General features: G+C 44.5%; 1 protein-coding gene across 1 annotated transcript in view; it reads right to left on the bottom strand.

Annotated features, from left to right (window-relative positions):
• SLC6A19 (solute carrier family 6 member 19) overlaps positions 1–27,412 on the bottom strand; it is a 178,130-nt gene that overhangs the window by 51,926 nt on the left and 98,792 nt on the right. The window contains exons 6-8 of the mRNA XM_044294082.1: positions 26,954–27,066; positions 25,071–25,199; positions 13,430–13,586 (exon numbers count right to left, since the gene is read on the bottom strand). Of these exons, the coding sequence (XP_044150017.1) occupies positions 13,430–13,586; positions 25,071–25,199; positions 26,954–27,066 (399 nt within the window). The remainder of the gene's footprint in view (positions 1–13,429; positions 13,587–25,070; positions 25,200–26,953; positions 27,067–27,412) is intronic.

Genomic DNA, 27,412 nt, shown 5'->3' on the forward strand with positions numbered 1-27,412 from the left:
TGTGCGGTGTGGGGCCTGTCCCCCAAACATATGAGTTTCAGAATGGCCTGCTGACGTTTACCCCGGGCTGTGCTGAAGTTGGTGGTGAAGGTGTGTGGCTGACTGGATGAGCAGGTGGAAGAAGAGGAGGAGGAAGCTGAGTAGGAGGAGGTGGCAACAGGAGGCAAAGAATGTTGCCCTGTGATCCTTGGCGGCGGAAGGACGTGCGCCAAACAGCTCTCTGCCTGGGGCCCAGCTGCCACTACATTTACCCAGTGTGCAGTTAGGGAGATATAGCGTCCCTGGCCGTGCTTACTGGTCCACGTATCTGTGGTTAGGTGGACCTTGCCACAGATGGCGTTGCACAGTGCACACTTGATTTTATCGGATACTTGGTTGTGCAGGGAAGGCACGGCTCTCTTGGAGAAGTAGTGCCGGCTAGGAACAACATACTGTGGGACAGCAAGCGACATGAGCTGTTTGAAGCTGTCTGTCTCCACCAGCCTAAATGACAGAATTTCATAGGCCAGTAGTTTAGAAATGCTGGCATTCAGGGCCAGGGATCGAGGGTGGCTAGGTGGGAATTTACGCTTTCTCTCAAATGTTTGGGAGATGGAGAGTTGAACGCTGCCGTGTGACATGGTTGAGATGCTTGGTGACGGAGGTGGTGGTGTTGGTGGTACATCCCCTGTTTTCTGGGCGGCAGGTGCCAACGTTCCTCCAGAGGCGGAGGAAGAGGCCGAGGCGGCAGCAGCAGAAGAGGTAGCAGGGGGAACATGAGTGACTTCCTTGGTTTTAAGGTGTTTACTCCACTGCAGTTCATGCTTTGCATGCAGGTGCCTGGTCATGCAGGTTGTGCTAAGGTTCAGAACGTTAATGCCTCGCTTCAGGCTCTGATGGCACAGCGTGCAAACCACTCGGGTCTTGTCGTCAGCACATTGTTTGAAGAAGTGCCATGCCTGGGAACTCCTTGAAGCTGCCTTTGGGGTGCTCGGTCCCAGATGGCGGCGGTCAGTAGCAGGCGGAGTCTCTTGGCGGCGGGTGTTCTGATTTTGCCCACTGCTCCCTCTTTTGCTACGCTGTTGGCTCGGTCTCACCACTGCCTCTTCCTCCGAACTGTGAAAGTCAGTGGCACGACCTTCATTCCATGTGGGGTCTAGGACCTCATCGTCCCCTGCATCGTCTTCCACCCAGTCTTGATCCCTGACCTCCTGTTCAGTCTGCACACTGCAGAAAGACTCAGCAGTTGGCACCTGTGTTTCGTCATCATCAGAGACATGCTGAGGTGGTATTCCCATGTCCTCATCATCAGGAAACATAAGTGGTTGTGCGTCAGTGCATTCTATGTCTTCCACCGCTGGGGAAGGGCTGGGTGGATGCCCTTGGGAAACCCTGCCAGCGGAGTCTTCAAACAGCATAAGAGACTGCTGCATAACTTGAGGCTCAGACAGTTTCCCTGGTATGCATGGGGGTGATGTGACAGACTGATGGGCTTGGTTTTCAGGCGCCATTTGTGCGCTTTCTGCAGAAGACTGGGTGGGAGATAATGTGAACGTGCTGGATCCACTGTCGGCCACCCAATTGACTAATGCCTGTACCTGCTCAGGTCTTACCATCCTTAGAACGGCATTGGGCCCCACCAAATATCGCTGTAAATTATGGCGGCTACTGGGACCTGAGGTAGTTGGTACACTAGGACGTGTGGCTGTGGCAGAACGGCCATGTCCTCTCCCAGCACCAGAGGGTCCACTAACACCACCACGACCATGTCCGCGTCCTTTACTAGATGTTTTCCTCATTGTTACCGTTCACCACAATAAGAAAAATATTATTTGGCCCAATGTATTGAATTCAAATTCAGGCCTTTTTTTACAGACACCTAACACTATCTGGCTATCTATTTAGGTACCGTATTACACTAATACAGGCACAGCAGTAACAACAGATTTAGCTGAATATAAATTTGAGGCCTAGTATTTAGGCGCTGGGTGACAGGTATAGGTTTACTGACAGAATTAGACTTGGAAATGCACAGCAGCGTGTGTGTGAAGTTATTCAGAATGACCCTATGTGTACCTTGAATCTTATATACCCTTTTAGGGATAGATTTAAAATAGCTCTAATACAGCAGAAACCACTAAATTAGGAAATTGCTAAATTGGGAATTGTATTTCAACCCAGAACAAAAACTGTGCTTTGACGGACACTAAATAACTTGACCAGCCACAGCAGTAACGACAGATTTAGCTGGATATAAATTTGAGGCCTATTATTTAGGCGCTGGGTGACAGGTATACGGTTACTGACAGAATTAGACTTGGAAATGCACAGTAGCGTGTGTGAAGTTATTCAGAATGACCCTATGTGCACCTTGAATCTTATATACCCTTTTATTGATAGATTTAAAATAGCTCTGATACAGCAGAAACCACTAAATTAGGAAATTGCTAAATTGGGAATTGTATTTCAACCCAGAACAAAAACTGTGCTTTGACGGACACTAAATAACTTGACCAGCCACAGCAGTAACGACAGATTTAGCTGGATATAAATTTGAGGCTTAGTATTTAGGCGCTGGGTGACAGGTATACGTTTACTGACAGAATTAGACTGGGATATGGCCAAAAAATAACCACACTATTGATGGTTAAATGCACTTGGTGTGACAGCTTGACCAACCACACTATTGAGGGTTAAATGCACTTGGTGACAGGCTCAGCTTGCCCCTGATGGTGTATATGGCCAAAAAATAACCAGACTATTGATGGTTAAATGCACTTGGTGTGACAGCTTGACCCTGATGTAGGATTTAGCCAAAAAACAACCACACCATTGAGGGTTAACTGCACTTGGTGACAGCTTGCCCCGATGTAGTATATGGCCAAAAAATGACCAGACTATTGATGGTTAAATGCACTTGGTGTGACAGCTTGACCCTGATGTAGGATTTAGCCAAAAAACAACCACACCATTGAGGGTTAAATGCACTTGGTGACAGCTTGCCCCTGATGTAGTGTATGGCCAAAAAATAACCAGACTATTGATGGTTAAATGCACTTGGTGTGACAGCTTGACCCTGATGTAGGATTTAGCCAAAAAACAACCACCACACCATTGAGGGTTAAATGCACTTGGTGACAGGCTCAGCTTGCCCCTGATGTAGTATATGGCCAAAAAATAACCACACTATTGCTGGTTAAATGCACTTGGTGTGACAGCTTGACCCTGATGTAGGATTTAGCCAAAACACAACCACACCATTGAGGGTTAAATGCACTTGTTGGCAGTTTGTGCTGGCGCACCACAAGACACAAAATGGCCGCCGATCACCCCAGAAAAAAGTGACTGAAAAACGCTCTGGGCAGCCTAAAAACAGTGAGCAATTCAATAGCAGCAGTTCAATCATCCACAGCTGCAGATCGATCTCTGAATGAAGTCTTTTGGAGGAGTTAATCACTGCCTAATCTCGCCCTAACGTCGCAGCTGCAACCTCTCCCTATGCTGATCAGAGCAGAGTGACGTGCAGCGCTACGTGACTCCAGCTCAAATAGAGGCTGGGTCACATGCTGCACTGGCCAATCACAGCCATGCCAATAGTAGGCATGGCTGTGACGGCCTCTTGGGGCAAGTAGTATGACGCTTGTTGATTGGCTGCTTTGCAGCCTTTCAAAAAGCGCCAAGAAAGCGACGAACACCGAACCCGAAACCCGGACTTTTACGAAAATGTCCGGGTTCGGGACACCCCAAAATTCGGTACGAACCCGAACTATACAGTTCGGGTTCGCTCATCCCTAATGATAAACTACTGCAGAAAATGGATTCCTGATTGCTCCTACTATGACAATTTAATGAGACAAGCCACTCTGGCAGACATGCCAGATCTCATCAGGTGGTCTGAGGAAATGTTTAATGCATTTGATTATTTGAAATGTTCTTTAATGACAAGTCCAGCTTTGGGCCTCCCTTACTACAAACTCAAATTCCACGTATATGCTCGACAAAATTGTAAAACCATGGTGGGTGTGCTGACACAATATCACGGAGGCAAGTTACGTCCTTGTGCCTTTTTCTCAAAGGTGGTTCTGGCATCCGTCCAAGGAATGTCGGCCTGTCTGAGATCTCTTGCAGCCTGTGCTATGATGGTCGAGCTTGCAACGCCACTCACAATGGGACATGAGACTATCCTGTACACCACACATGATGTATTAGGCCTTCTCAAAGGCATACACACACAGCACATGTCCGCACAAAGACTATCTGGATGGGAGATTCTACTCCTCAGCAATCCCTCCCTCCAAATCAAATACGCAACACACACCTCAGGTCCAGCACCTATCTTGAATGCCCTATTAGGACTTAAAGGACCTGAGGATCACTTGACAGAGGCACATGATTGTATACACGACATACAACATGACACACATATTGTCATGGATGCCAGACACATCACATACCAATCTGCACAAGCAGCAGAATTAATTGCACTCACGAGAGCATGCATACTTGTCACGCCTACAATTTTTCAACAGTGGATCTCAACCGCGGAGTTAATTAGGACCAATCAGATATGAATCTCAGGCGTCACTCACAACCTTAACGGCGAGTTTGAGATTCTACCATCACGTGGTCAAAAGGAAACAACTCTGGTCGGCACAGTACTATTGCTTCATAGACTGCGGGTTGGGGTTAGTATACTAGTGTGCGGTAGGTGTCGCGGGGTTAATAGAGGCCACTCAGCAGGAAACCTACACCGTTATCTTAGCCTATGTATGTAAGGAGACGTGCTCTCTGACAGAGAGGGTACTTGCGGTTGGCAGCGGCCTTCCGATGGTGGAGACTCCGCTGCGGACTGTAGCTTCAGGGCAGAGTGGGTCCGTCTCCTAGATGGTATTGCGGAGGTGAGAAGGATTGGAGTATTGAGCGGATCCGTCCTCCGGATTGCAGCGGGGTAGCTGGAGCGGGTCTGGTGGTGGAGCGGAACCGTTCCTCAGGTGGTAGCTGGAGCGGGTCCGGTGGTGTTGCGGATCCGATCCGCAGATGATAGCGTGGTAGCTGGAGCGGGTCCGGTGGTGGTGCGGATCCGTTCCGCAGATGATAGCGTGGTAGCTGGAGCGGGTCCGGTGGTGGTGCGGATCCGTTCCGCAGATGATAGCGTGGTAGCCGGAGCGGGTTTGGTGGTGCAAGGATCGGTTCCCAGGTGTCCTGTACATAGGTGGTGAGGCAGCAGGCGAACTGACTACAATCACAGCACGCCGTGCCGCCTCACCAGCCCCTTTAAATCAGAACCAGGAAGTACAAGAGGACCTTCTGATTGGTCCGGATGACTTCCGCGTTCCACCGTGGAACGCAGTCGCCGCGTCACAAGCTGGAGCTGGTGCATCTTCCGCGTTCCACGGTGGAACGCAAGGACCGCAGCAGGCAAAGCAAAGGCCGTCGCGTCGGCGGCATTACAATACTACATGAAGGCAAGCAAGTCACCATTTACGCTGACAGCAGGTATGCACATGAAGTGGTCTGGGACCACGGGGTCATTTGGCAAAGGAGAGGATTCATTGCAGCTGATGGTAATTACATCTTACATTCACAACTTGTCATTCAACTTTTAGAAGCCATAAGATTTCCCTCACGGATTGCAATTGTCCACTGCAGGGCGCATACAGTTGGTAAAGATCATGTGTCCCAAGGCAATGCCCTGGCAGACGCGGAGGCCAAGAAGGCTGCACTGATGGCCCCGGGCACATTGCAAATGGTGAAATTAGTACCTCCTTCACTTGAGTTAACTCAGATGCTTGTGGATCTCCAGTCCTCAGCTACTGACGATAAAATGGCCAATTGGTGTTATCCAATCTTGCAGAAGAATCCTAGGACAGGATTATTCTGCAAAGAGGGGGAAACATGCATACCACAGCACAGCTCCCCTTTGTTCATTGCACATTTTCATGGAGTAGGACACAACAGCATTCAAACAACACACATGCTGCTAGCACAGAATTTCTATATTACAGGCATTAAACATTTAGTGTAGATTATGTGGGAAGGTGTATTACATGTTTGAGGAACAACCCAAACACCAATGTAACCAGATTGATTAAAACCCTAAGTGAAATTGAGGAAAAACTTGCTTGTAAGTCTCCTTGTCTTCCACAGGAACCAACTCACCCATTCCAAGTGGGAGATATCATGCTGATAAAGAAATTAAAGAAAGGAAAATTCGCAGGAGACTTCACCTACGGACCACCGTCTACAGTGGTAGCCGCAACCAGCACAGCAGTACTTACAGAAGAAGCACCTACTTGGATCCACGCCACCAGAGTGAAACTGGTAAAGGAGGCACCCCAAAAGGAGGTAATAACGGGGACAGACAGGCCTGACCTCAAAAGGACAAGGTGAGGTACTAACAGGAGCAGACAGCTCTGACCTCCACCAGGATGCACTCCCTCAATTCTGGAAGATGGCACAGATGGTCCACTTGGACTGTGGGATTACTGACGATCCTAATGACTCTGCCGGGGGATAACAAAGCTGATGTTGCTATAACTCAGAAAGGTGGAATCACTACCTTCTGGTACAATTCCTCCAGTACTCACGTTGAAACTTACTCCTTCTGTTTATGCAGTATAATGAAGTGCAGTCCTTTCACGAGATGCAGCAACCACTATAAGAATGGACATACCCTCAGAAACAAACAAACCCCCTCAAACCCTGTATCTTAACTTTTAACAATATGAGAGCAATATCTGACCCAACATATGAGGAGGCTCTTGCAGCAGAAACTGAGTTCTCTGATGCCAACCTATGGTTAGAATGGATGAAGTACAGTACAGCTTCAGTAAATAAAAGTAATTGTTATATATGTGGGACCGCTAAGCCTCACCTAGGTACTGTGCCCTTAATATTGCCCTCTAGTGTTGAGGAATGTTTTTTGCAATTATTCTCAAATTCATCTAGTAACTAGTCTGCATGTGAAGAATGGAAGCAAAAATACCCACTCCTCATAAAAACTCCCCGCTCTGGTGCAGGTATACATATCTATCCTGGTAACTATATCTGCCACAGAGGGGGAGATCAAGGAAGATCCCTGGGTAATTTCACTGAAGGATACTGTGAAACTTACAGTGAAACAGATACCTCCATCACACAAAATCAAGTATACTCGATTGGAGATGTATATTGGATCTGTGGGGATGGAAAGATAAGATCTAGACTAGAGGGTTCCTGGAAAGGTGAATGTGCCCTTGCTAAAGCCATCATGAACATACACATCTTCACTGAAAATGAAAAAGACACCAAAACACATATACGCAACTGTCGTGCCCTCCCAAAAGGTAGCTTCGACCCTCACGTGTATATTGATGCAATCGGGGTCCCAAGAGGGGTCCCTGATGAATTCAAGGCCAGAGGTCAGATGGCAGCAGGATTTGAATCCATAATTCCCCACATAACAATCAACAAAAATGTAGACTGGAATAAACTATATTTACTATAATCAACAAAGGTTTGTAAACTATACCAGGCATGCGTTACAGGGTGTAGCAGAACAGTTACAGGCAGATTCCATTATGACATTTCAAAACCGCATGGTACTCGATATGATACTTGCAGAAAGAGGTGGTGTCTGTAAGGTATTGAAAGACCCCTCATCCTGCTACACGTTCATACCCAACAACACCGGCCCTAATGGTAAGGTCACACTGGCAATAAAGAAACTCGAGGATTTATCAATCGAGCTCAAAAGAAACTCGGGTATCGATAACCCTTGGGATCAGTATTTTGGCTGGTTCACTACCTGGAAACAGGCACTTGTACAGTAGGGAATCATTATCCTGATAATAATTATAGTAATAGCATTAGTTGCCATGTATACGTGACATACCATGTGTACGGAAACTGATAATGAAAGGAGTATCAAATATGTCATTTTATGAGACTCTGCTGCCTAATCCTGAAGGCAACTCACCTGAAGGATATAGAAAATATCTGGCGGTATACAGGGAAAAGGGCAAGGGTAAGAACCATATTATCTAAGAAATTTGGTTCTAAGAGGGTATTGAAGGGAAATGTGACTCCATCTTGTCTTCTCTTACATGTACAGAATTGTTTTAATATCTCACCCACGCACTTCACATCCCCCCGCTGTGAGTTAGGTTCACTTGTCTGTCTCAGGACAGATTCTGAGAATATCCCAGAACTAGAAAAAACGTTCTTGCCTTATTCAGGGTCTTTGGGCACAACTGCGTATATTCTTATATGTGACGTATTGCATACCCATAAAAGGATGTTCCGGTAGTATCTGTGTGACCACCAATGTTTATCTTTGTGATTGGTTTAACACTGTTGTTATACCAACTTTTCTACTGCCTATATAAGGCCAAGCTATAGCATAATAAAGTTAGAGTGTTTCTCAGTGATGTGTGTGTCTATTATTGCCAACTGAGAAACATCTCCTGACGTCAGTGTCTCATACCAAGGTTGTCGTAGAGGTCCAGAAAGGTCCAAATACTTTCAGTAGTCACACGTTGTGATGGCAATGAACGTGGCCAGGTTGTTGAACTGCATGTTGAAAAGCAGGGTCTCTCACAGCGCGCCATCACTGCTGAGGTGAGACGCAGTAAGACTTAATTTCTTAAATTCTTAAATGATCCTGAGGGTTATGGAACAAAAAAGTAAAGTGGAAGAACCAAAAAAATTTCATCAGCACTGAGCCGGAGAATCCAATTGGCTGTCCGTCAAGATCCTGGACCCAAATTAAGGCCCTTACTAGTGTTTCAGTTTATTCATTGTTTTCATTAAATTGAATGCTCAAAAAATGTTTTGTCTCACTCCCATTTCTTCTTGTTGCATGTTGAAGCTCTACTTGGAACCTTGTTAAGATTCAGCCATGCTAAATATGATTTTTTGCCATTTTTCAAGTGGTCTTAAACTTTTTATCAGGACTGTATCAGTGACATTAATTCAGTGTAATTTTTTATTAGCCGCTGGTGACAGCGACATTACTTGTGCTATACCTCCTGTATATTGTTTGTGCATGCTAAATATCAGTGACATTCATTCAGTGTAAGTTTTTATTAGGCGGTAGTGACAGCGACATTTCTTGCGCTATATCTCCTGTTTAACGTGTGCGCATCCTAAATATCAGTGACATTCTGTGTACTTTATTTGCGCATTCACTTACAAAACCAGTGCTACTATACGTGTGACATACTTGCAAGCAGATATACTATTTAATATGCGCAAGGCGAGCAGCATGGAACAGGGAAGTGGCCGTGCTGCTGATGGTGCACGCAGAGGCCTTGGCCCTAGGCGCATTGAAACTGTGCCTGCTGCCAGAGCACAAGAAACAAACTCATCCACGATACCTAGCTTCATGTCGCAGTTTGTAGGGCGGCGCGGGACACCACTCTTGAAGTCCGACCAGTCCACCCTGTCTTCCACAAAGTCTAGTCACAGTAGCCAAGAGTCTGGTCAACAGAATCCTCACCCTGATACTCCTCCTACCCACCATGGAGAGTCTTGGCAAACAAGTTCTCCCACACTGGGATATTCCGAGGAGCTGTTTTCATCGCCATTCCTTGATTAGGGCCTTTTGCCAAGCCCGCTTGAAGAGGGACATGAGGAGATTTTGTGCCCTGATTCCCAAACTCTAGAGCATCCACAGTCAGAAGAAGATGACGGTGGGGAATGGCAATTAGTGTTTCACTAGGTGGATGATGATGATGAGACACAGTTGCCAATAAGTCAACCGCAATTAGTGTCTCAAGAGGTTCATGATGAGAATAAGACACAGTTGTCAATAAGTGAGGTTCTTGTTAGGTCAACAAGTCAGAAGGATGACCAGAGTGAGGAAGTGGAAGAGGAGGTGGTGGACAATGAAATCACTGACCCAACCTGGGAAGGTGGCAAGCAGAGCAAGGACAGCAGTACAGATGGGGATCTGCAGCACTGCAACAGGCTGGAAGAATCAGTGGGCTGGCAAAAGGGAGAATGCGGGCACCCCTGGAGCACCCCCTTGCGGCAATATCCCTTGCCAAGGAGTAGGTGTTCTGCAGTCTGGCGCTTTTTTGAGGAAAGTGCGGACGATAAAAGAATTGTCATTTGCAACCTGTGCCGTACCAAAATGAGCAGGGGCGTGAACACTAGCAACCTCACCACCACCAGCATGATCTGCCACATGGCATCAAATCACCCAAATAGGTGGCACGAACCAATGGGTCCACAACCAGTGTCTGCGGGTCACACCACTGTCTCCTCTTCCCCCGTGTTATGTGCTGGCCAATCCCCTGTCTGGATCCCTCCCACCATACACCTGGACCTTCGCAGGCACCATCAGCTAGCACATCCATTCTCTGTCCTAGCGCAGCATACAGATGTCTATACCCAAGGCCTTTGAACAAAAGCGCAAAAATCCAGTCACCCACCCACAGACCATAGCACTAAATGCACACCTTTTCAAATTGCTGGCCCTGGAAATGTTGTCATTTAGGCTTGTGGACACTGAGGCTTTTCGCAGCCTGATGGCGTTGACTAGCCCGCGGTACTCGGTCACCAGCTGCCAATATTTTTCACGGTGTGCAGTCCCAGCCTTACACCAGTATGTGTCCCGTAAAATCACCCCTGCCCTGACCAACGCAGTTATTGGGTTCCACTTAACGACTGACACATGGACAAGTGCTTTTGGCCAGGGACTCTACATTTCCCTGACAGTACACTGGGTGAACGTTGTGGAGGCTGGGAGCGAGTCGTACCCTGGGATGGCACAAGTGCTACCAACGCCAAGGATTGCGGGCCCTACTTCCATCAGGATTTCCGCCGCCACCTACGTTAGTGGCTGCAACCCCCAATTCTCCTCCTCCGCCTCCTCCTCCACTTCCACCTCTGAATTATCATTTTGCAGAACTAGTCAGCCATCAGTCAGTAGCTGGAAGCAGTGTAGCACTGCAGTGGGGAAGCGGCAACAGGCTGTGCATAAACTGATCTGCTTAGGTGACAAACAGCACACTGCCTCAGAGCTTTGGCAGGGGATAAGGGATCAGCTGTAAGGGATCAGCAGCTGTGGCTCTCGCCACTCAATCTACAACTAGGCATGGTTGTTTCTGATAATGGCCGTAACTCAGTGGTGGCTTTGGATCTTGGAAAGCTCACACACATACCATGCCTAACCCACGTGTTCAACCTAGTGGTTCAATAGTTTCTCAAAACCTCAAAACCTAGCCAAATTTGCCTGAGCTACTGGTGAAGGTGCGCCGCTTGTGTGCCTATTTCCGCAAGTCATCAACAGCCTCTGCCGGTCTTTCCAGTCAGCTTCCGCTCTTCACAAGCGATGAGTGGGCATTGATGTCTGATCTCTGTGAGGTTTTACACAACTTTGATGAATCAACACAGATGGTGAGCGGCGATAATGCTATTATCAGCATAACCATACCACTTCTGTGTCTACTCAAACGCTCGCTGCTCACAATTAAGGCGGACGCTTTGCATGTAGAAGAGGTGGAAATGGGGGAAGAACGTACACAGGGTGATAGCCAGACAACCCTCAGTTCGTCTTCTCAGCGTGAATTTGATGATGATGAGGAGGAGGAGCAGGAGATGGTTGCCTCCGCTACAGAGGGTAGTACCCATGGAAGTTTTATTCCATCTGTTCAGCGTGGGTGGGCAGAAGAGGAGGAAGATGATGAGGAGATTGAGAGTCATCCTCCTGATGAGGACAGTGAAGTCTTGTCTGTTGGGACTCTGGCACACATTGCTGACTTTATGTTAGGCTTTATGTTATGACCCTCGCGTTGTATGCATTTTGGCCAACACCGATTGCTGGTTGTTCACCCTTCTCGACCCCTGCTACAAAGAGAACTTCTTATCTCTCATTCCTGTGGTGGACAGGACGATCAAAATGGTGCAATACCAGAAGGTCCTTGTGGAAAAATTGCTCCAAAAATTTCCAGCTGACAGCGCTGGCTGCAGAGTACGTAGTTCCTTGGTCAACCGAGGAGGGGAGAAGAGTGGAACACACAGCAATTCCAGCAGAGGCAGGGCAACACTCTCCAAGGCCTGGGACGGTTTTATGACACCCCGCCAGCACCCTTAACGTGATGCACGGCCCTAGTGTCACAAGGAGGGAAACATTTTGGAAGACGGTGAAGGAGTACATAGCAGGCTGTGTCAGTGTCCTCAGTGATCCCTATGTGCCTTACAACTATTAGGTGTCCAAGCTGGACACGTGCCCCGCCGCCTGCGTTTTGTCAGAGAGTGTATTTAGTGCTGTTGGGGGCATAATAACTGATAAGCGCATCCGCATGTCAACTGAAAATACTGACCGGTTGACTCTTATAAAAATGAACAAGGCCTGACTTGCCCCTGACTTCTCTTCTCCACCAGAGAAAAACTTCTGAACATAAACGTACTATAAATGTGGCTTTTATGGTGTATTGAATACAATGTATTCCCATGCACCCCTTCCACCACTAAGAAGGGTATATGGTTCAATCTCCCTTTTCTCATCCTCCTCCTCCTCCTCCATCATATCAACATGCTTATTAGGCTGCCCTCACTCCTAATGTTTTAGAGGGTCAATAGCAGGCCCTCACCTATAATGTTTTTGATGGTCACCAGCAGCAGATCCTCGCCCCTAATCTTTTAGATGTCACCAGCAGGCCCTTGCTCCTAATGTTTTTGAGGGTCACAAGTAGGCCATCAATCATTATTTTTCAAGAGTGAGTATAATGCCCACCTTTATGTGTAATAAAGGTTGTATTAGAGTGCCGGTTCCTTGCAATTTTTGGCAGCCCTTTCCCTTAGTGCATAGGCTTTATGAGTGTAGGAGTCCCACTACCTGAACAATTGTACCACAATGTGAATCAGGCCCTCTTTTATGTGATTGTAATTTTTGGCAACACTTGCATTTTATATACAAGTGAATATATGTGAAAGAATGTTTCCTAACAATTTTTCCTCTAAAATCGATTTTTTTTTCTTCGGTTTGGTGCATATTATTGTCAGTCTGTAAAAGTGGCGTGCTACTCGGACAACATCGTCCCAGCAGGGACCTAGGAGTCCAATATGTATCCAGATATCCTCCCCATGCTGTTCCCGAACCATTTCAGTGGTGTTTCCATCAATTTCTGACCTTTTCCTATGAACCAGACACCCTCCACTCTTCAGAGCAGGCAGTGCCTGGTTTAATGCTTGGGTTCTCCCATTGACTTCCATTGTGCTCGGGGGCTCAGTAGAACACCTGAGCATTCCGATGTGTTCTACTCGAGCACCCTAGCACTTTGGTGCTCGACCAACACTAGTGACCATATTATTTTTAAATAATAGTACTCATTGTCCATGCCAAACTACTTCATGTGTTTCAGATTACAGGACTTCCCAGTGCTGCAGATATGGGACAGTAAAATATTAGTGCTAGGTTTAAGTTGTGAAGAAATTAAATTTTAAATATGAGTTGAAATCTTACCTGAGATAGAAGGGTATCTAAATCACATTTGGGAAGCTGAAGAGATGTAACCACAGTTGGGTCAGACTGATTAAAATAATTCAGCATGTATTCATAGTTACCCTCAGTTATATTTCCCTCTGGCCAATCAAAAGCATTGTTAAGTGCCAGGATGTTGCTGAAATAGAAAAAAAAGGCTCTTTGAAAATAGTAAGTACAGTATGTTACATAAAATATCTGTATTTCTTTATTGCAAAATCCTATATATTATTTTACTAGCCATAATTCTTTAGTGTTGTGCAGTATATCATTTTCTATTGTTATTTTCATTTGTATGTAATTTTCTATTGTACAGTCCATTTACTCTTTTAACCTCTCAGATTCCATGCTTAATATTGACATAGCATCTGAGTGGTTAAACAGAGGGAAGGGGCTCAATCTGTCCTTGAAGAGCCAACAAGTCCCCACCCTGGCATTAAAATAGTGGGGTATAATTTGGTTGTTGTGGCATCCTATTAAACAGAGGAATGGCTTGATAGGAAGACGCCACAATAACCATAGACTGCAATACTACAGTCTATTGTTTCACCTGTCCCCAGGGAACTAAATACTATAGTTAATAAAAAGAAAAAAATATTTTGTTATTATTAAAAATCTAATTATGTCCTTTTACTCAGTTTACATATAAAAATAAAGAAGCAATCAAAATAAATGGTATTGCCCTGCCAAAGAAGATTTCTTGCATGTGAATCAGAGTTCACCACAATATTATCCAAGCTTGCAATTCACTTAATGATGAGGTAGCCATTTCCACTTCATGGTAATCCAATCTACTCACATTCTCTCTCACTGACTTGCTGAAATATGAACTAAAGCCTGCTAATAGGCGACTTAAATAATTTTTAGATCCATTACAAGATCTCTTAAAAATTGTATCTCCTCATGTAGTCAGGAGTCGGCACCTGTTGTCCATATTCTACCCCTCATGGCCCTGGGCCATCTCCACCTGCTGTAACCCATTTGACCTAGCTTCCATAAGATGCATGCTCGATTTTCGCTCTCAGTATCCTAACATCATCTCCCTAGCATCCAGCAGGCATGGAGCCCATGTTTGTGCCATCGGATCAGTGTCAGCATATACTAAGCATTCATTCTCAGCTGGTGTGGGTGAGGTGAGGAATCGCCTCACCCATAATAGGTTACACCTGCAAACTTAAATATATTTTATTTGGATTGAATGTGATAGACAACACAAAATAAGAAGTACAGTCAGGTCCATAAATATTGGGACATCAACACAATTCTAACATTTTTGGCTCTATACACCACCACAATGGATTTGAAATAAAACAAACAAGATGTGCTTTAACTGCAGACTGTCAGCTTTAATTTAAGGGTATGTACGTCCAAATCAGGTGAACGGTTTGCTCACTCAGCCTTCCGCTTCTGCATATGTGCCTCCCACTTGTTAAGGGACCAAATGTAATGGGACAGAATAATAAACATAAATCAAACTTTCACTTTTTAATACTTGGTTGCAAATCCGTTGCAGTCAATTACAGCCTGAAGTTTGGAACACATAGACATCACCAGACGCTAGATTTCATCCCTGGTAATGCCCTGCCAGGCCTTTACTGCAACTGTCTTCAGTTCCAGCTTGTTCTTGGGGCATTTTCCATTCAGTTTTCAGCAAGTGAAATGCATTCTCAATCGGATTCAGGTCAGGTGATTGACTTGGCCATTGCACAACATTCCACTTCTTTCCCTTAAAAAACTCTTTGGTTGCTTTTGCCCGAAACACTTCAGAATTTATCCTGCTGTTTTTGTCACATAATCAATAAATACAAGAGAATCGGTTCCATTGGCAGCCATACATGACCACACCATGACACTACCACCACCATGCTTCATTGATGAGGTGGTATGCTTAGGATCATGAGCAGTTCCTTTCCTTCTCCATTCTCTTCTCTTCCTATCAATCTGATACAAGTTGATCTTGGTCTCATCTGTCCATAGGATGTTGTTCCAGAACTGTAAAGGCTTTTTTAGATGTTGTTTGGCAAACTGTAATCTGGCCATCCTGTTTTTAAGGCTCACCGGTGGTTTACATCTTGTGGTGAACCCTCTGTAATCACTCTGGTGAAGTTTTCTCTTGATTGTTGACTTTGACACACATACACCTACCTCCTGGAGAGTGTTCTTGATCTGGCAAACTGTTGTGAAGGGTGTTTTCTTCACCGGGGAAATAATTCTTCGGTCATCAACCACAGTTGTTTTCCGTGGTCTTCTGGGTATTTTGGTGTTGCTGAACTCCACGTTGCATTCCTTCTTTTTAAGAATGTTCCAAACAGTTGTTTTGGCCATGCCTAATGTTTTTGCTATCTCTCTGATGGGTTTGTTTTGTTTTTTCCATCTAATGATGACTTGCTTCACTGATAGTGACAGCTCTTTGGATCTCATCTTGAGAGTTGACAGTAACAGATTCCAAATGCAAATAGCACACTTAAAATTAACTCTGGACCTTTTGTATGCTCAATGTTATTGGGATAATGAGGGAATAACACAAACTTGGCCATGGAACTTTTGGTCCCTTAACAAGTGGGAGGCACATATGCAAACTGTCATAATTCCTACACCGTTCACCTGATTTGGATGTAAATACCCTCAAATGAAAGCTCACAGTCTGCAGTTAAAGCGCATCTTGTTTGTCTCATTTCAAATTCATTTTAGAATTGTGTCGATGTCCCAATATCTATGGACCTGACTGTATATGTTAAGTGAAAAGAAAATTATACATGGTTTTCAAACTTTGTAGGCCCACCTTTCTCTGCAATTACAGCTGCATGTCTTTTGGGGTATGTCTCTACCAGGTTTGCACATATAGAGGTTGAAATTTTTGCCTAGTTCTCTTTGCAAAATAGCTCCAGCTCAGTCAGAATGGATGGAGAGCATCAATTTTTAAGTCTTGCCACAGATTCTCAATTAGATTTAGGTCCGGGCTTTGACTGGTAGAGATGGCCTTGCAGTTCGCTCGGCGGTAGTTTCGCAGCAAACCTTGTTCGTTTGCAGTTCTTCGAACGGGCGAACATATGGCGATGTCCGCCGGCTCCATATTCTTTTATATTGCAAAGAACTTTGACCCATGACACATCCATCAGGTTGTACAGGAAAGCCAATTGAGACATTTTAGCTCATGGACATACCCCCTACCTTATAAATAAACCCGATCTGGCCGCCATTTTACATTTAGTCTTTTGACAGTGTAGGGAGAGCTTGCTGTGTGGAGCAGGGACAGACTGTTAGGGACACCAAACGCTAGTTAATAGGGCCACAAAAGTCCTTTTAAGGACTGGTATAGGTGTGCTATCGATAGGTGTGATTTACAGAGGGGTGTAATATACTTATAATGTACTTTATAACATAGAAAGTATATTATAGTGCATTTGTATTGTGCAGCAGTTGTGTGCAGTTCTGCAGCGATACTGCTGCAGCTACACAGAGTGCCAAACGCTATTAGAACAAATAATTTCTACTGGTGTAATATACCAGTTGCTCCCCAAAAAAACTGAATGAAGCAGGGGTGTTATATAACAATTATATACTTTCTATATAGTGAATTTGGGTAGTGCAGCATTGGTTTGCGGTTTTGCTGCGTTACCTCAGCTACACAGAGTGACATACGCTATTGGAACAAATAATTTCTACTGGTGTGAAATACTAGTTGCCCCCTTAAAAACTGATTGAAGCAGGGGTATTATATACCAATTATATACTTTTTATATAGTGCATTTAGGTAGTGCAGCATTTGTTTGCGGTTTTGATGCTTTACCTCAGCTACAGAGTGACATACGCTATAGGAACAAATAATTTCTACTGGTGTGATATACCAGTTTCCCCCCAAAAAAAATGACTGAAGCAGGGGTGTTATATACCAATTATATACTTTCTATATAGTGCATTTGGGTAGTGCAGCATTTGTTTGCTGTTTTGCTGCGTTACCTAAGCTACACAGAGTGACATACGCTATTGGAACAAATAATTTCTACTGATGTGATATACCAATTGCCCTCCAAAAAAACTGATTGAAGCAGGGGTGTTGTATACCAATTATATACTTTCTATATCGTGCATTTGTGTAGTGCATCATTTGTTTGCGGTTTTGCTGCATTACGTCAGCTACACAGAGTGACATACACTATTGGAACAAATAATTTCTGTGTGATATACCAGTTGTCCCCCCCAAAAAAATGATTGAGGCAGGGGTATGATATACCTTCTTTCACAAATACTGCTCTTTTATAGGGACTTTTGTCTCAGGGCAATTTTGAAAATGACAGGCAGAGGAAGAGGCAGAACATTCCGCACAGGTAGTAGGGGTCGGGCAGGTGCACCAGGCCGGAGCTTAAGTGGCAAGTTGCAGAAGATGTGTGCGATTACGTCAAAGGACGAACCAGACTTGGTTGAGTGGATCACTCAGCCTTCCGCTTCTGCACCCTCCTCATCCTCTCTATTTGCACCCTCTTCACTCTCTGCTGTGTGCACCCCCAAAGACACCACCACCACTACCACATCCCCTCCTCTCGAGTCAGAGGAATTATTTTCCCATTCATTACAAGGCCTTACCGATGCGCAGGCATTCTTGGCATCGGATCAGAAAGAGGAGGTATCAACAGTTGCCACCCAGCAGTCTGACGACAGTACCCAGATCAGCCAAAGGAGGGTGGTCCCGGCTGTTGTTGCCTACTCCAAGAGCTCTCATTTCAGTGGTGGTGAAGGTGACGATGATGACACGATGGACGTCACGTGGGTGCTCACAAGAGAGGAAGAGGAGGGGAGTTCAGAGGGAGAGAACTCACAGTGCACAGGGGGCAAAAAGCAGACTGCAAATGTATCTGGAACGAGCCATCCACCATGCAAGGTCACATCTGGTGCTCCCAGGATGCCGGGACATGGCTCCGCATTGTGGGCTTTTTTTAACGTGTCAGCTGCTTGCAATAGTTTTTCCATCTGCAGCCTGTGCTGTCAAAGCATAGATCGCGGTAAGCCCAAAACTCACCTAGGGATGACTGCCTTAAGAAGGCACCTGGCCTCCCATCACAGAGCCCTGTGAGAGCAACACAGTCAGAACCCACAAAGCCACACTCCCGTTGCTCCACGTCCTGCCTCTTCGCCTTCTCCTCTCTCCTCTCATTTGTCCTCCACTCCACCTTCCACTGTGCCATTGCCGCGTTCATCTGGCAAAAGGCAGGCTTCCGTGGCCCAAATGTTTGAGCGAAAAAAGATGACGACGCCGGATAACCCTCTTGCCTTATGGCTAACAGCTGGCTTGTTGGAACTGCTAGAACACCAAATACTGCCATATAAACTGGTGGACCTGGAGGCCTTTAGAAAATTTGTGGCCATTGGCACACCGCAATGGAAGGTCCCCAGAAGGAAATATTTCTCCGAGAAAGGCATCACGAAGCTATATGGCCACGTTCAGCGGAAAGTGAATGTATCTCTGGCACACAGTGTAGGTGCTAAGATACATCTGACCACAGACACGTACGTGGTCTAGCAAACATGGGCAGGGAAGGTACATAACTTTTACTACCTACTGGGTGAACCTTCTGACGGCCGTCAAGCAGGCCTGTCTCTTCTTCTCCTCCTCCTACTCCATCCTCTGTCTCCTCCTCGGCTGACTCCTCCTTTTCCACTGCTACCGCCTCTTCCGCTGCACCCCTCAAGCTCCCCAGAACCTATTCGACGTGCCAGGTGAGACGTTGCCATGCTGTGCTGCAGCTGTTGTGCGTGGAAGCCAAGAGCCACACCAGGCCTGCACTCCTTTCAGCTTTGCAGTCACAGGCCATTCAGTGGCTAACCATCAATCTGTTGGTACAGTGGTGTGCGACAATGGTGCCAATCTGCTGAGAGCGCTGAAAAACAGGGCAAAATGACACACGTGCTGTGCATGGAACACGTTCTGAACTTAGTCATGCAGCGATTCGTTGCCAAATACCCCGGGGTCCAGGATGTCTTGCGGCAGGCCAGGAAGATTTTAGAAGACCTTACATGACTGTGGCTCGCCTTGCTGATGTTCAGCGGCAACACCACCTGCCCGTCAGACGTCTTATTTGTGACTGCCTGACGCAATGGAACTCCACCTTGTATATGCTTGATAGGCTGCTCCAGCAGAAACGTGCAGTTAACGACTACCTGTACATACTCTGCGGCAGGACAGGTTCTGGGGAGCTTTTCTTCATTTTTTTTTCCTCTGCACCAATGGCTGCTCATGCACGACGCATGCAATCTTCTGCTGCCATTTGATGAGATCACCAAACTGGTCAGTCGCAGGCAGGGCGCCATCAGTGACATCGAGCCTTACACCTTCTTTCTGGAGCGTGCATTGTGTCGTGTCATTGATCAAACCGCCGAGGAGCAGGAGCAGGAAGATGAGGAAGTCTGAATGCTGGATGAATTCCCAGGGGGGTTACTCCATCTGAGTCAAGTCAACAGGAGTCTGAAGAGGAGTCAGAGGAGGATGGTGTTGGGGCAGAGGAGGAGCAAGAAGAGCATTCTTTAAACTTTTCTGGGATCCCTGGTGTTGTCTGTGGCTGGGGGGAGGAGACAGAGGACAACATTATCCTGGATGATGAGCAGGAGCCAGGCCACTCCACTGCTTACAGATTAGTGCAAATGGGGGCTGTCATGCTTCAGTATTTGAAGAGGGACCCCTGTATAAAAAGCATAAAGGGCAAGAACCAGTACTGGGTGGCAACATACTTAGACCCCTGGTACAAAAACAAAATGGTAGACATGTTACCAGCATCAGAGAGGGCTGTCAGAATACAGTATTTCCAGGCCTTGCTTCGAGAAATGCTGCATTCTGCTTTTGCGGGCGCTGGCAGAGGAATTTCCACTCACAGAGAAACAGTTGCGGGTACCAATCCAACAGCACATGCAAGAAGAGGGCGGTTTGAAGATGTGTTGGTCACTTCAGATATGAGATCATTCTTGCAGTGAACCCATCGATAGCCGCCCTCCGGATCCAGCCTCAGGGAACACCTAGACCGCCAAGTGTCCAACTACATCGGGTTAATGGCCGATGTGGACGCTCTGAGAAGCGAGGAACCCCTGGACTACTGGGCGTGCAGGCTTGTCTAATAGACCTCCAGCCACATACTTACTTGTTCTTTTATGTAAGCTGAATGCATAATATTTGGGGCCTGTAGTCCATTGGCCTGCTGTAAAATTGATATCCAATGACCGTGTAATCTACTTCCAGCAACATACTTACTTGTTCTTTTCTGTACGCTGAATGCATAATTTTTGGGGCTTGTAGTTGTCACAGTTATATTGGTGTTTGACCGTGATGCGGTTGCCATGCAGACTCGTTGCTTGTGGCAACGTGTAGTTTGTGGTTTGCATGTGCACTTCCCCTTTAAGTTGGGTCTCCCTTTGTGGTGTGTGTGGGGTTAATATCCTGACTTGGTTAGATCAGGGTTTGGTCTCTTCTAGCTATTTAGCCTTTGCTTGTAGCTTGGAGGTTAGTTGTGCTCTAGCCTTGTTTTGGGCTAGAAGCTATGCTCCATTCTGTGGCTATTCCATCTGCCCAGTCATTGAGGGCCACCTTGTTATACATTGAGGTCTCTTAGCAATGTTATTCCTTTGTCTCCCTTGTATCCTCTATGTACCCAACTTCACTTGTATGTTTGGTGTCGGTTTATGTTCAGGGTTTGTTGTAAGTCTTGTTTTTTGTTACATGTCTGGGATGTTGTTGGTGTTTGTCCCTGTATGAGTGCAAGATGTTTCCCTGTGTGTGTTGTCCCTCCGGAAGGGGGTTGGTTTCCTAGGACCATCTTCCTAGGATGTGCTGTTGCTGGAGTCCTGGTTCCTGTGTGTCAGTGCGGACTGCATCCAAAAGATGTTTTGATGGCAGCGCATATTTTTTGGTTCCAGGTTACTTCAGCTGTGTTCTTCATTGGTGTCTTCTAGCAGCTGCGGCAGGTAAGTGACCAGATTTACTATTGTTGGTTCAGTTGTCTCTGGCCACTAGTTACTTACCTGTCATTTCCTTGGTGTTGTTGTCCTTTGTTGATAGGCCTGTGGGAGACTCTGGTTCATCCATGTTGTGGATGGACCAGTTGGTCTCTTGTCCCTTTCACCTTACCTCAGGGTAATTCAGGTATTTCATGGTTCTGAGGTTCCGGCGTATGGGCACTCCTACCATCAGGGTCGGCTCATACAGATAGGAGATTAGGGCCAGATTTAGGGATGCTTTAGGAGGTGACCTGCTCCAGTCTGAAGTCTTTTGCAGCCTCTATCAGGTTTTCTCCAGGATTGCTCTATATTTAGCTACATCCCGTCAAGTCTGACCAGCTCCCCTGTTCCTGCTGAAAAGCATCCCCACAGCATGATGTGGCCACCACCATGTTTTACAGTAGGGAGGGTGCATTCAGGGTGATGTGTAATGTTAGTTTTAAGACACACATAGCATTTTGCCTTTAATCAAAAAGTTCAACTTTGGTCTTATCTAACGGAGCACCTTCTTCCACTTGTTTGCTGTGTCCCTTACATGGCTTGTGGAGTACACAACTAATAGTTTTCCTGAGTGACTATGGGTCTCTTGGCTGCTTTCTAATTGGTGCTCTCCTTGCCTGGACTGTCAGTTTAGGTGGAAATCCATGTTTTGGTAGGTTTGCAGTTGTGTTATGTTCCTTCCATTTTCAGATGATGGATGGAACAGTGCTCCGGGAGATGTTCAGTGTTTGGGATATTTTTTTTTATAACCTAACCCTGCTTTACACTAATGCACAACATTATCCCTGGCCTTTCAGTTGTGTTCCTTTGTTTTCATGATTTTATTTATGAAATGTTTGAAAACCATGTATTTTCTTTTAACTTCACACTTTTTTGCTACTTTGTATGGAAAAAATGTGAAAAAGTAGCACGTCATTTATACTACACCGTGAATGCTGTAAAAATTAAGCCCAAAAATGTGAAATTACAGTTTTTTCCATTCCCTCCCTCCCCCAAAAATATATAACATATATTTCCGTACATTATATCTATACAGTTGCAAGAAAAAGTATGTGAACCCTTTGGAATGATATGGATTTCTGCACAAATTGGTTATAAAATGTGATCTGATCTTCATCTAAGTCACAACAATAGATAATCACAGTCTGCTTAAACTAATAACACTTTGCATTAAATGTTGCCATGTTTTTATTGAACACACCATGTAAACATTCACAATGCAGGTGGAAAAAGTATGTGAACCCCTAGACTAATGACATCTCCAAGAGATAATTGGAGTGAGGTGTCAGCCAACTGGAGTCCAATCAATGAGATGAGATTGGAGGTGTTGGTTACAGCTGCCCTGCCCTATAAAAAAAAACACACACCAGTTCTGGGTTTGCTTTTCACAAGAAGCATTGCCTGATGTGAATGATGCCTCGCACAAAAGAGCTCTCAGAAGACCTACGATTAAGAATTATTGACTTGCATAAAGCTGGAAAGGGTTATAAAAGTATCACCAAAATCCTTGCTGTTCATCAGTCCACGGTAAGACAAATTGTCTATAAATGGAGAAAGTTCAGCACTGCTGCTACTCTCCCTAGGAGTGGCCATCCTGTAAAGATGATTGCAAGAGCACAGCGCAGACTACTCAATGAGGTGAAGAAGACTCCTAGTGTCAGCTAAAGACTTACAAAAGTCTCTGGCATATGCTAACATCCCTATTAGCGAATCTACGATACATAAAACACTAAACAAGAATGGATTTCATGGGAGGATACCACAGAGAAAGCCACTGCTGTCCAAATAAAACATTGCTGCACGTTTACAGTTTGCACAAGAGCACCTGGATGTTCCACAGCAGTAATGGCAAAATATTCTGTTGACAGATGAAACCAAAGTTGAGTTGTTTGGAAGAAACACACTACACTATGTGTGGAGAAAAAGAGGCACAGCACATCAACATCAAAACCTCATCCCAACTGTGAAGTATGGTGGTGGGGGCATCATGGTTTGGAGCTGCTTTGCTGCGTCAGGGCCTGGACGGATTACTATCATCGAAGGAAAAATGTAATTCTCAAGTTTATCAAGACATTTTGCAGGAGAACTTAAGGCCATCTGTCCACCAGCTGAAGTTCAACAGAAGATGGGTGTTGCAACAGGACAACGGCCCAAAGCATAGAAGTAAATCAGCAACAGAATGGCTTAAACAGAAGAAAATACGCCTTCTGGACTGGACCAGTCAGAGTCCTGACCTCAACCCGATTGAGATGCTGTGGCATTACCTCAAGTAAGCGATTTACACCAGACATCCCAAGAATATTGCTGAACTGAAACAGTTCTGTAAAAAGGAATGGTCAGGAATTACTCCCGACCGTTGTGCACGTCTGATCTGCAACTACAGGAAACGTTTGGTTGAAGTTATTGCTGCCAAAGGAGGTTCAACCAGTTATTAAATCCAAGGGTTCACATACTTTTTCCACCTGCACTGTGAATGTTTACATGGTGTGTTCAATAAAAACATGGTAACATTTAATTATTTTTGTGTTAATAGTTTAAGCAGACTGTGATTGTCTATTGTTGTAACTTAGATGAAGATCAGATCATATTTTATGACCAATTTGTGCAGAAATCCATATCATTCCAAAGGGTTCACATACTTTTTCTTGCAACTGTACGTTTCCCAAACTAATTGCTTTAAAAAATACAAATCATCCCCCGAGAAACAAGCCCTCATAGGCCATGTAGTTTTGGCTCTCAGAAGGTGGGATGATAAAAAATAAATAAAAAATCACCATATCATAAAGCTGAAAATAGGCTGTATCAGGAAAGGGATCAGGAGAAAATAATATTAATTTCTCAACCATTGGGGAGCTGTCAGATGTTGAAACAGCTTTTTACTTTTGCAAACCCTAACAAATCTACATGGCAACTGGTTGAAAAATGATTTATGAAATTATTCATCATATGTATTAGTTTATTAATGTGATTATCCCACAAAAGTTATTACTATGTAAAAATATGGCATTTCAAATTAAGTATTATTGCAATTTATATGCAATAAAAATATTATAGCAGTTTTTTATGTAAACTACATTTTCCTGTCTGGTAGTGCCTGTGCTCTGATTGAAATTTTGGTCTACCTTATCCTGCATTCAGTAGTGGTCTAACATGCTCAATAGCTTCTCTGCTCCCTTCCGCCTCTAAGTGTCAGTGTAGTGATGTAATAAATGCAAATGAAGCAGCTCAGACACTATTCATTTATTCCTACTTCTAAATTCATAGAAATATATAGCTGTTTATTTGGAAGGAAACTGGCATGGGGGAGCAGCATTGTATACCACAGTGCTATTTGGGAGTGGAATCACTCAGGCTTTGTGTGAGGAACTATTTTCTGTAAAAGGGAGACATTGGTTAACAGGAGCTGGTTGAAATGCACTACTGGGAGATGTAGGTGCTTGATTATTACATGTGATGAGCTGTTGACCACCTACAGAAAGGGAATAGACAAATACTCCAAATGTTTGAGTAAAAAAGAGAACAAGGGTGTAAATTGGAGAGCAATGTTTTCTCACTGATAGTTAAAATGATGGTGCACATTTCTCAGATATTTTTTTTATTTGTAGGAAAACCTCTAAATATTTCTATTTTGTCCAAAGCTTACCTTGCCAAGCAGTCATCATATTGTGCTGTAGCACGGAATCCAATGATAGAATAGATAACGGTGGCAGCATATATGGATGTGCAACCATTAATGATAGAGATAATGACTGCATCCTTTTCACAATTGTTACTATAAAAGAAAAAAGAAAAGAAAATCTATTGAAATTGTTACCACTTTGTCACATGCCTGAAAATAAAATAGAATTTATCCACAGCACACATGTTTAGGGACCAGGAAGCAGACACCTGTGGGAGATCTACATTCTTTAAATGGGAGCTGGAGGGGATCTAAAAAGTATCACAAATTTTATTATTTACAATAAATTGTTCACATGTGTTTGTTTGTTTTTTTGTTTGTTTTTTAAGTTATTGGCCAGACAACCCAAACAAGCCAACTTCTTCAGTTTATAGCAAAATGTAAACCTATTTATCTGAGTGATCAATATGCTACCACCAGACAATCCCTTTTAAAATAGTATCTCTCTGCTAGATTTAGGCCTCAATTATTTGACCTATATGAAGGCAGACTCTGTATACAGTATATAGCATATCATGGAGCATGCCATAAGTGTGCCCTTTCTGCATTTCAGCAGCCATAGCTGTATCTTTTTTTTTTTTTTTTTTTTTCCAAAGCATGGTTCTTTGATGCCTTGTTTAAGGAAAATAAATATTATTTTTGGGCTCTGATTGGGGAAAACTTTTTTATTTTGATTTGCAAATGTAGAAAACAAATTGGTGTTTTTTATACTGTTAAAATTTCACACTAAATAAATTGATAACTTGAAAGGGTTTTTCAGGATTTTATAACTGATGACCTATCCTCTAAATAGGTCATTAGCATCTGATCGGTGGAGGTCTGACACCCCTGCAGATCAGCTGTTTGAGAAGGCACTGGCGCTCCTTTGAGCGCTGCTTCCTTCTCGCAGCTCACTTGAATGGGACTAAGCTGTGCCTAGACCATGTGACAGATTAACATGTCATCACTCTCCTAGGAAAAACTGTAATAAGGCCATGGCACTCACCGGGGCTCCGGTGCCTTCTCAAACAGCTGATCAGCAGTGGTTCCGGGTGTCAGAACCCCACAATCAGATACTGAAGACCTATCCAGAGAATAGGTCAACAGATATAAAGTGTAGGAACCCCCCCCCCCTTTAATTTTTGAGGTTAGTACAGTCATGTGGATACCTATATTTATTTCATGTGCGCACATTGAAAATGTATTTTATACTAAATAGCATTCTTTTTTCCTTGTGGACTTTCTTTTATTTTTAAACATGATATTTGTAACTTTTTTTTGGAATCCCATTTTATATTACTAGTTTTAAATAGTATTTTATTTTAAACTTGTAATGTATTAGCATACTCCTGTGTGCCAGTACATTATGCTCTGTCTGTCAGGGCAACAGCAGCCTGTGCCATACAGAAGGATTACTGAACAAACAGCCTTGTGGTCCTTTCTAGGTCCCCAGGGCTGACTGCAGACAGCTCTTCCAGTCTCTAATTGGGTCGCTAGGAAACTAAGTGGCCTAGGTGCACTAGGGAGTCCCCTTTGATCACGCTATGGTCATGGACCATGGCAATCAAAGGGTTAATAACCATACAGCTGTAGAGTAGTCTTTTTCTCTGAACCTAAAGTATAAGTATAAGTAGCACCTGCTTCTTAGAGCAGTAGTGCTTGAGCAGCCATTAACCCTTCTCTGCAGCAGTGATACTAAAAGAGGTTGCTGTAGACTGAAGACTTGTGCAATTCAGTGTTTTTGACAATCTTATACTTCAAAATAGGATTCTTGAATGATTCATAAATATGCAAAAACATTACAAAATAACATTTCCCCAGCTCTATGAAAATCCATGTATGGATTTTTAAATTGAAAATTTACTTACTGTATTGAATTATAACTAGAAAATGAGATAAGTCCCCCAAAAGCAAGCGAAAATGAATAGAAAACCTGGGCACCAGCATCCAGCCAAGTAACGGGATTTGCCAATTCAGATACCTAAATGACAACAAAGTATGCAACGTTATAGTGAATTAAGTACTACAGCACTAGATTTTTAATTCTAGATAAATACCTTGCTTATGATGCTGCCACCCTGCCTCTTTTTTTAAAAATATGACTCCTACATCTGTGCCTCGCGCTTTTCCCGTGCAGTATGTTAATAATGAGCATTGGTACAGGGATGAGACGACACCCTGTACCGCGATCCAATCACGGCGGAGAGCGTCGCAGCCAGGGAGAATCACAGGGTCTCTCCACTGTGATTGGATCGCAGCACAGCCAGGGAGAAGGAGAAGCCCATTGAGAAACCCTGGTGTCTCCTCCTCCCGGTACCGATGCTCAG

This window comes from Bufo gargarizans, chromosome 5 (genome assembly GCF_014858855.1).
Source record: "Bufo gargarizans isolate SCDJY-AF-19 chromosome 5, ASM1485885v1, whole genome shotgun sequence".
NCBI classification, from domain to species: Eukaryota; Metazoa; Chordata; class Amphibia; order Anura; family Bufonidae; genus Bufo; species Bufo gargarizans.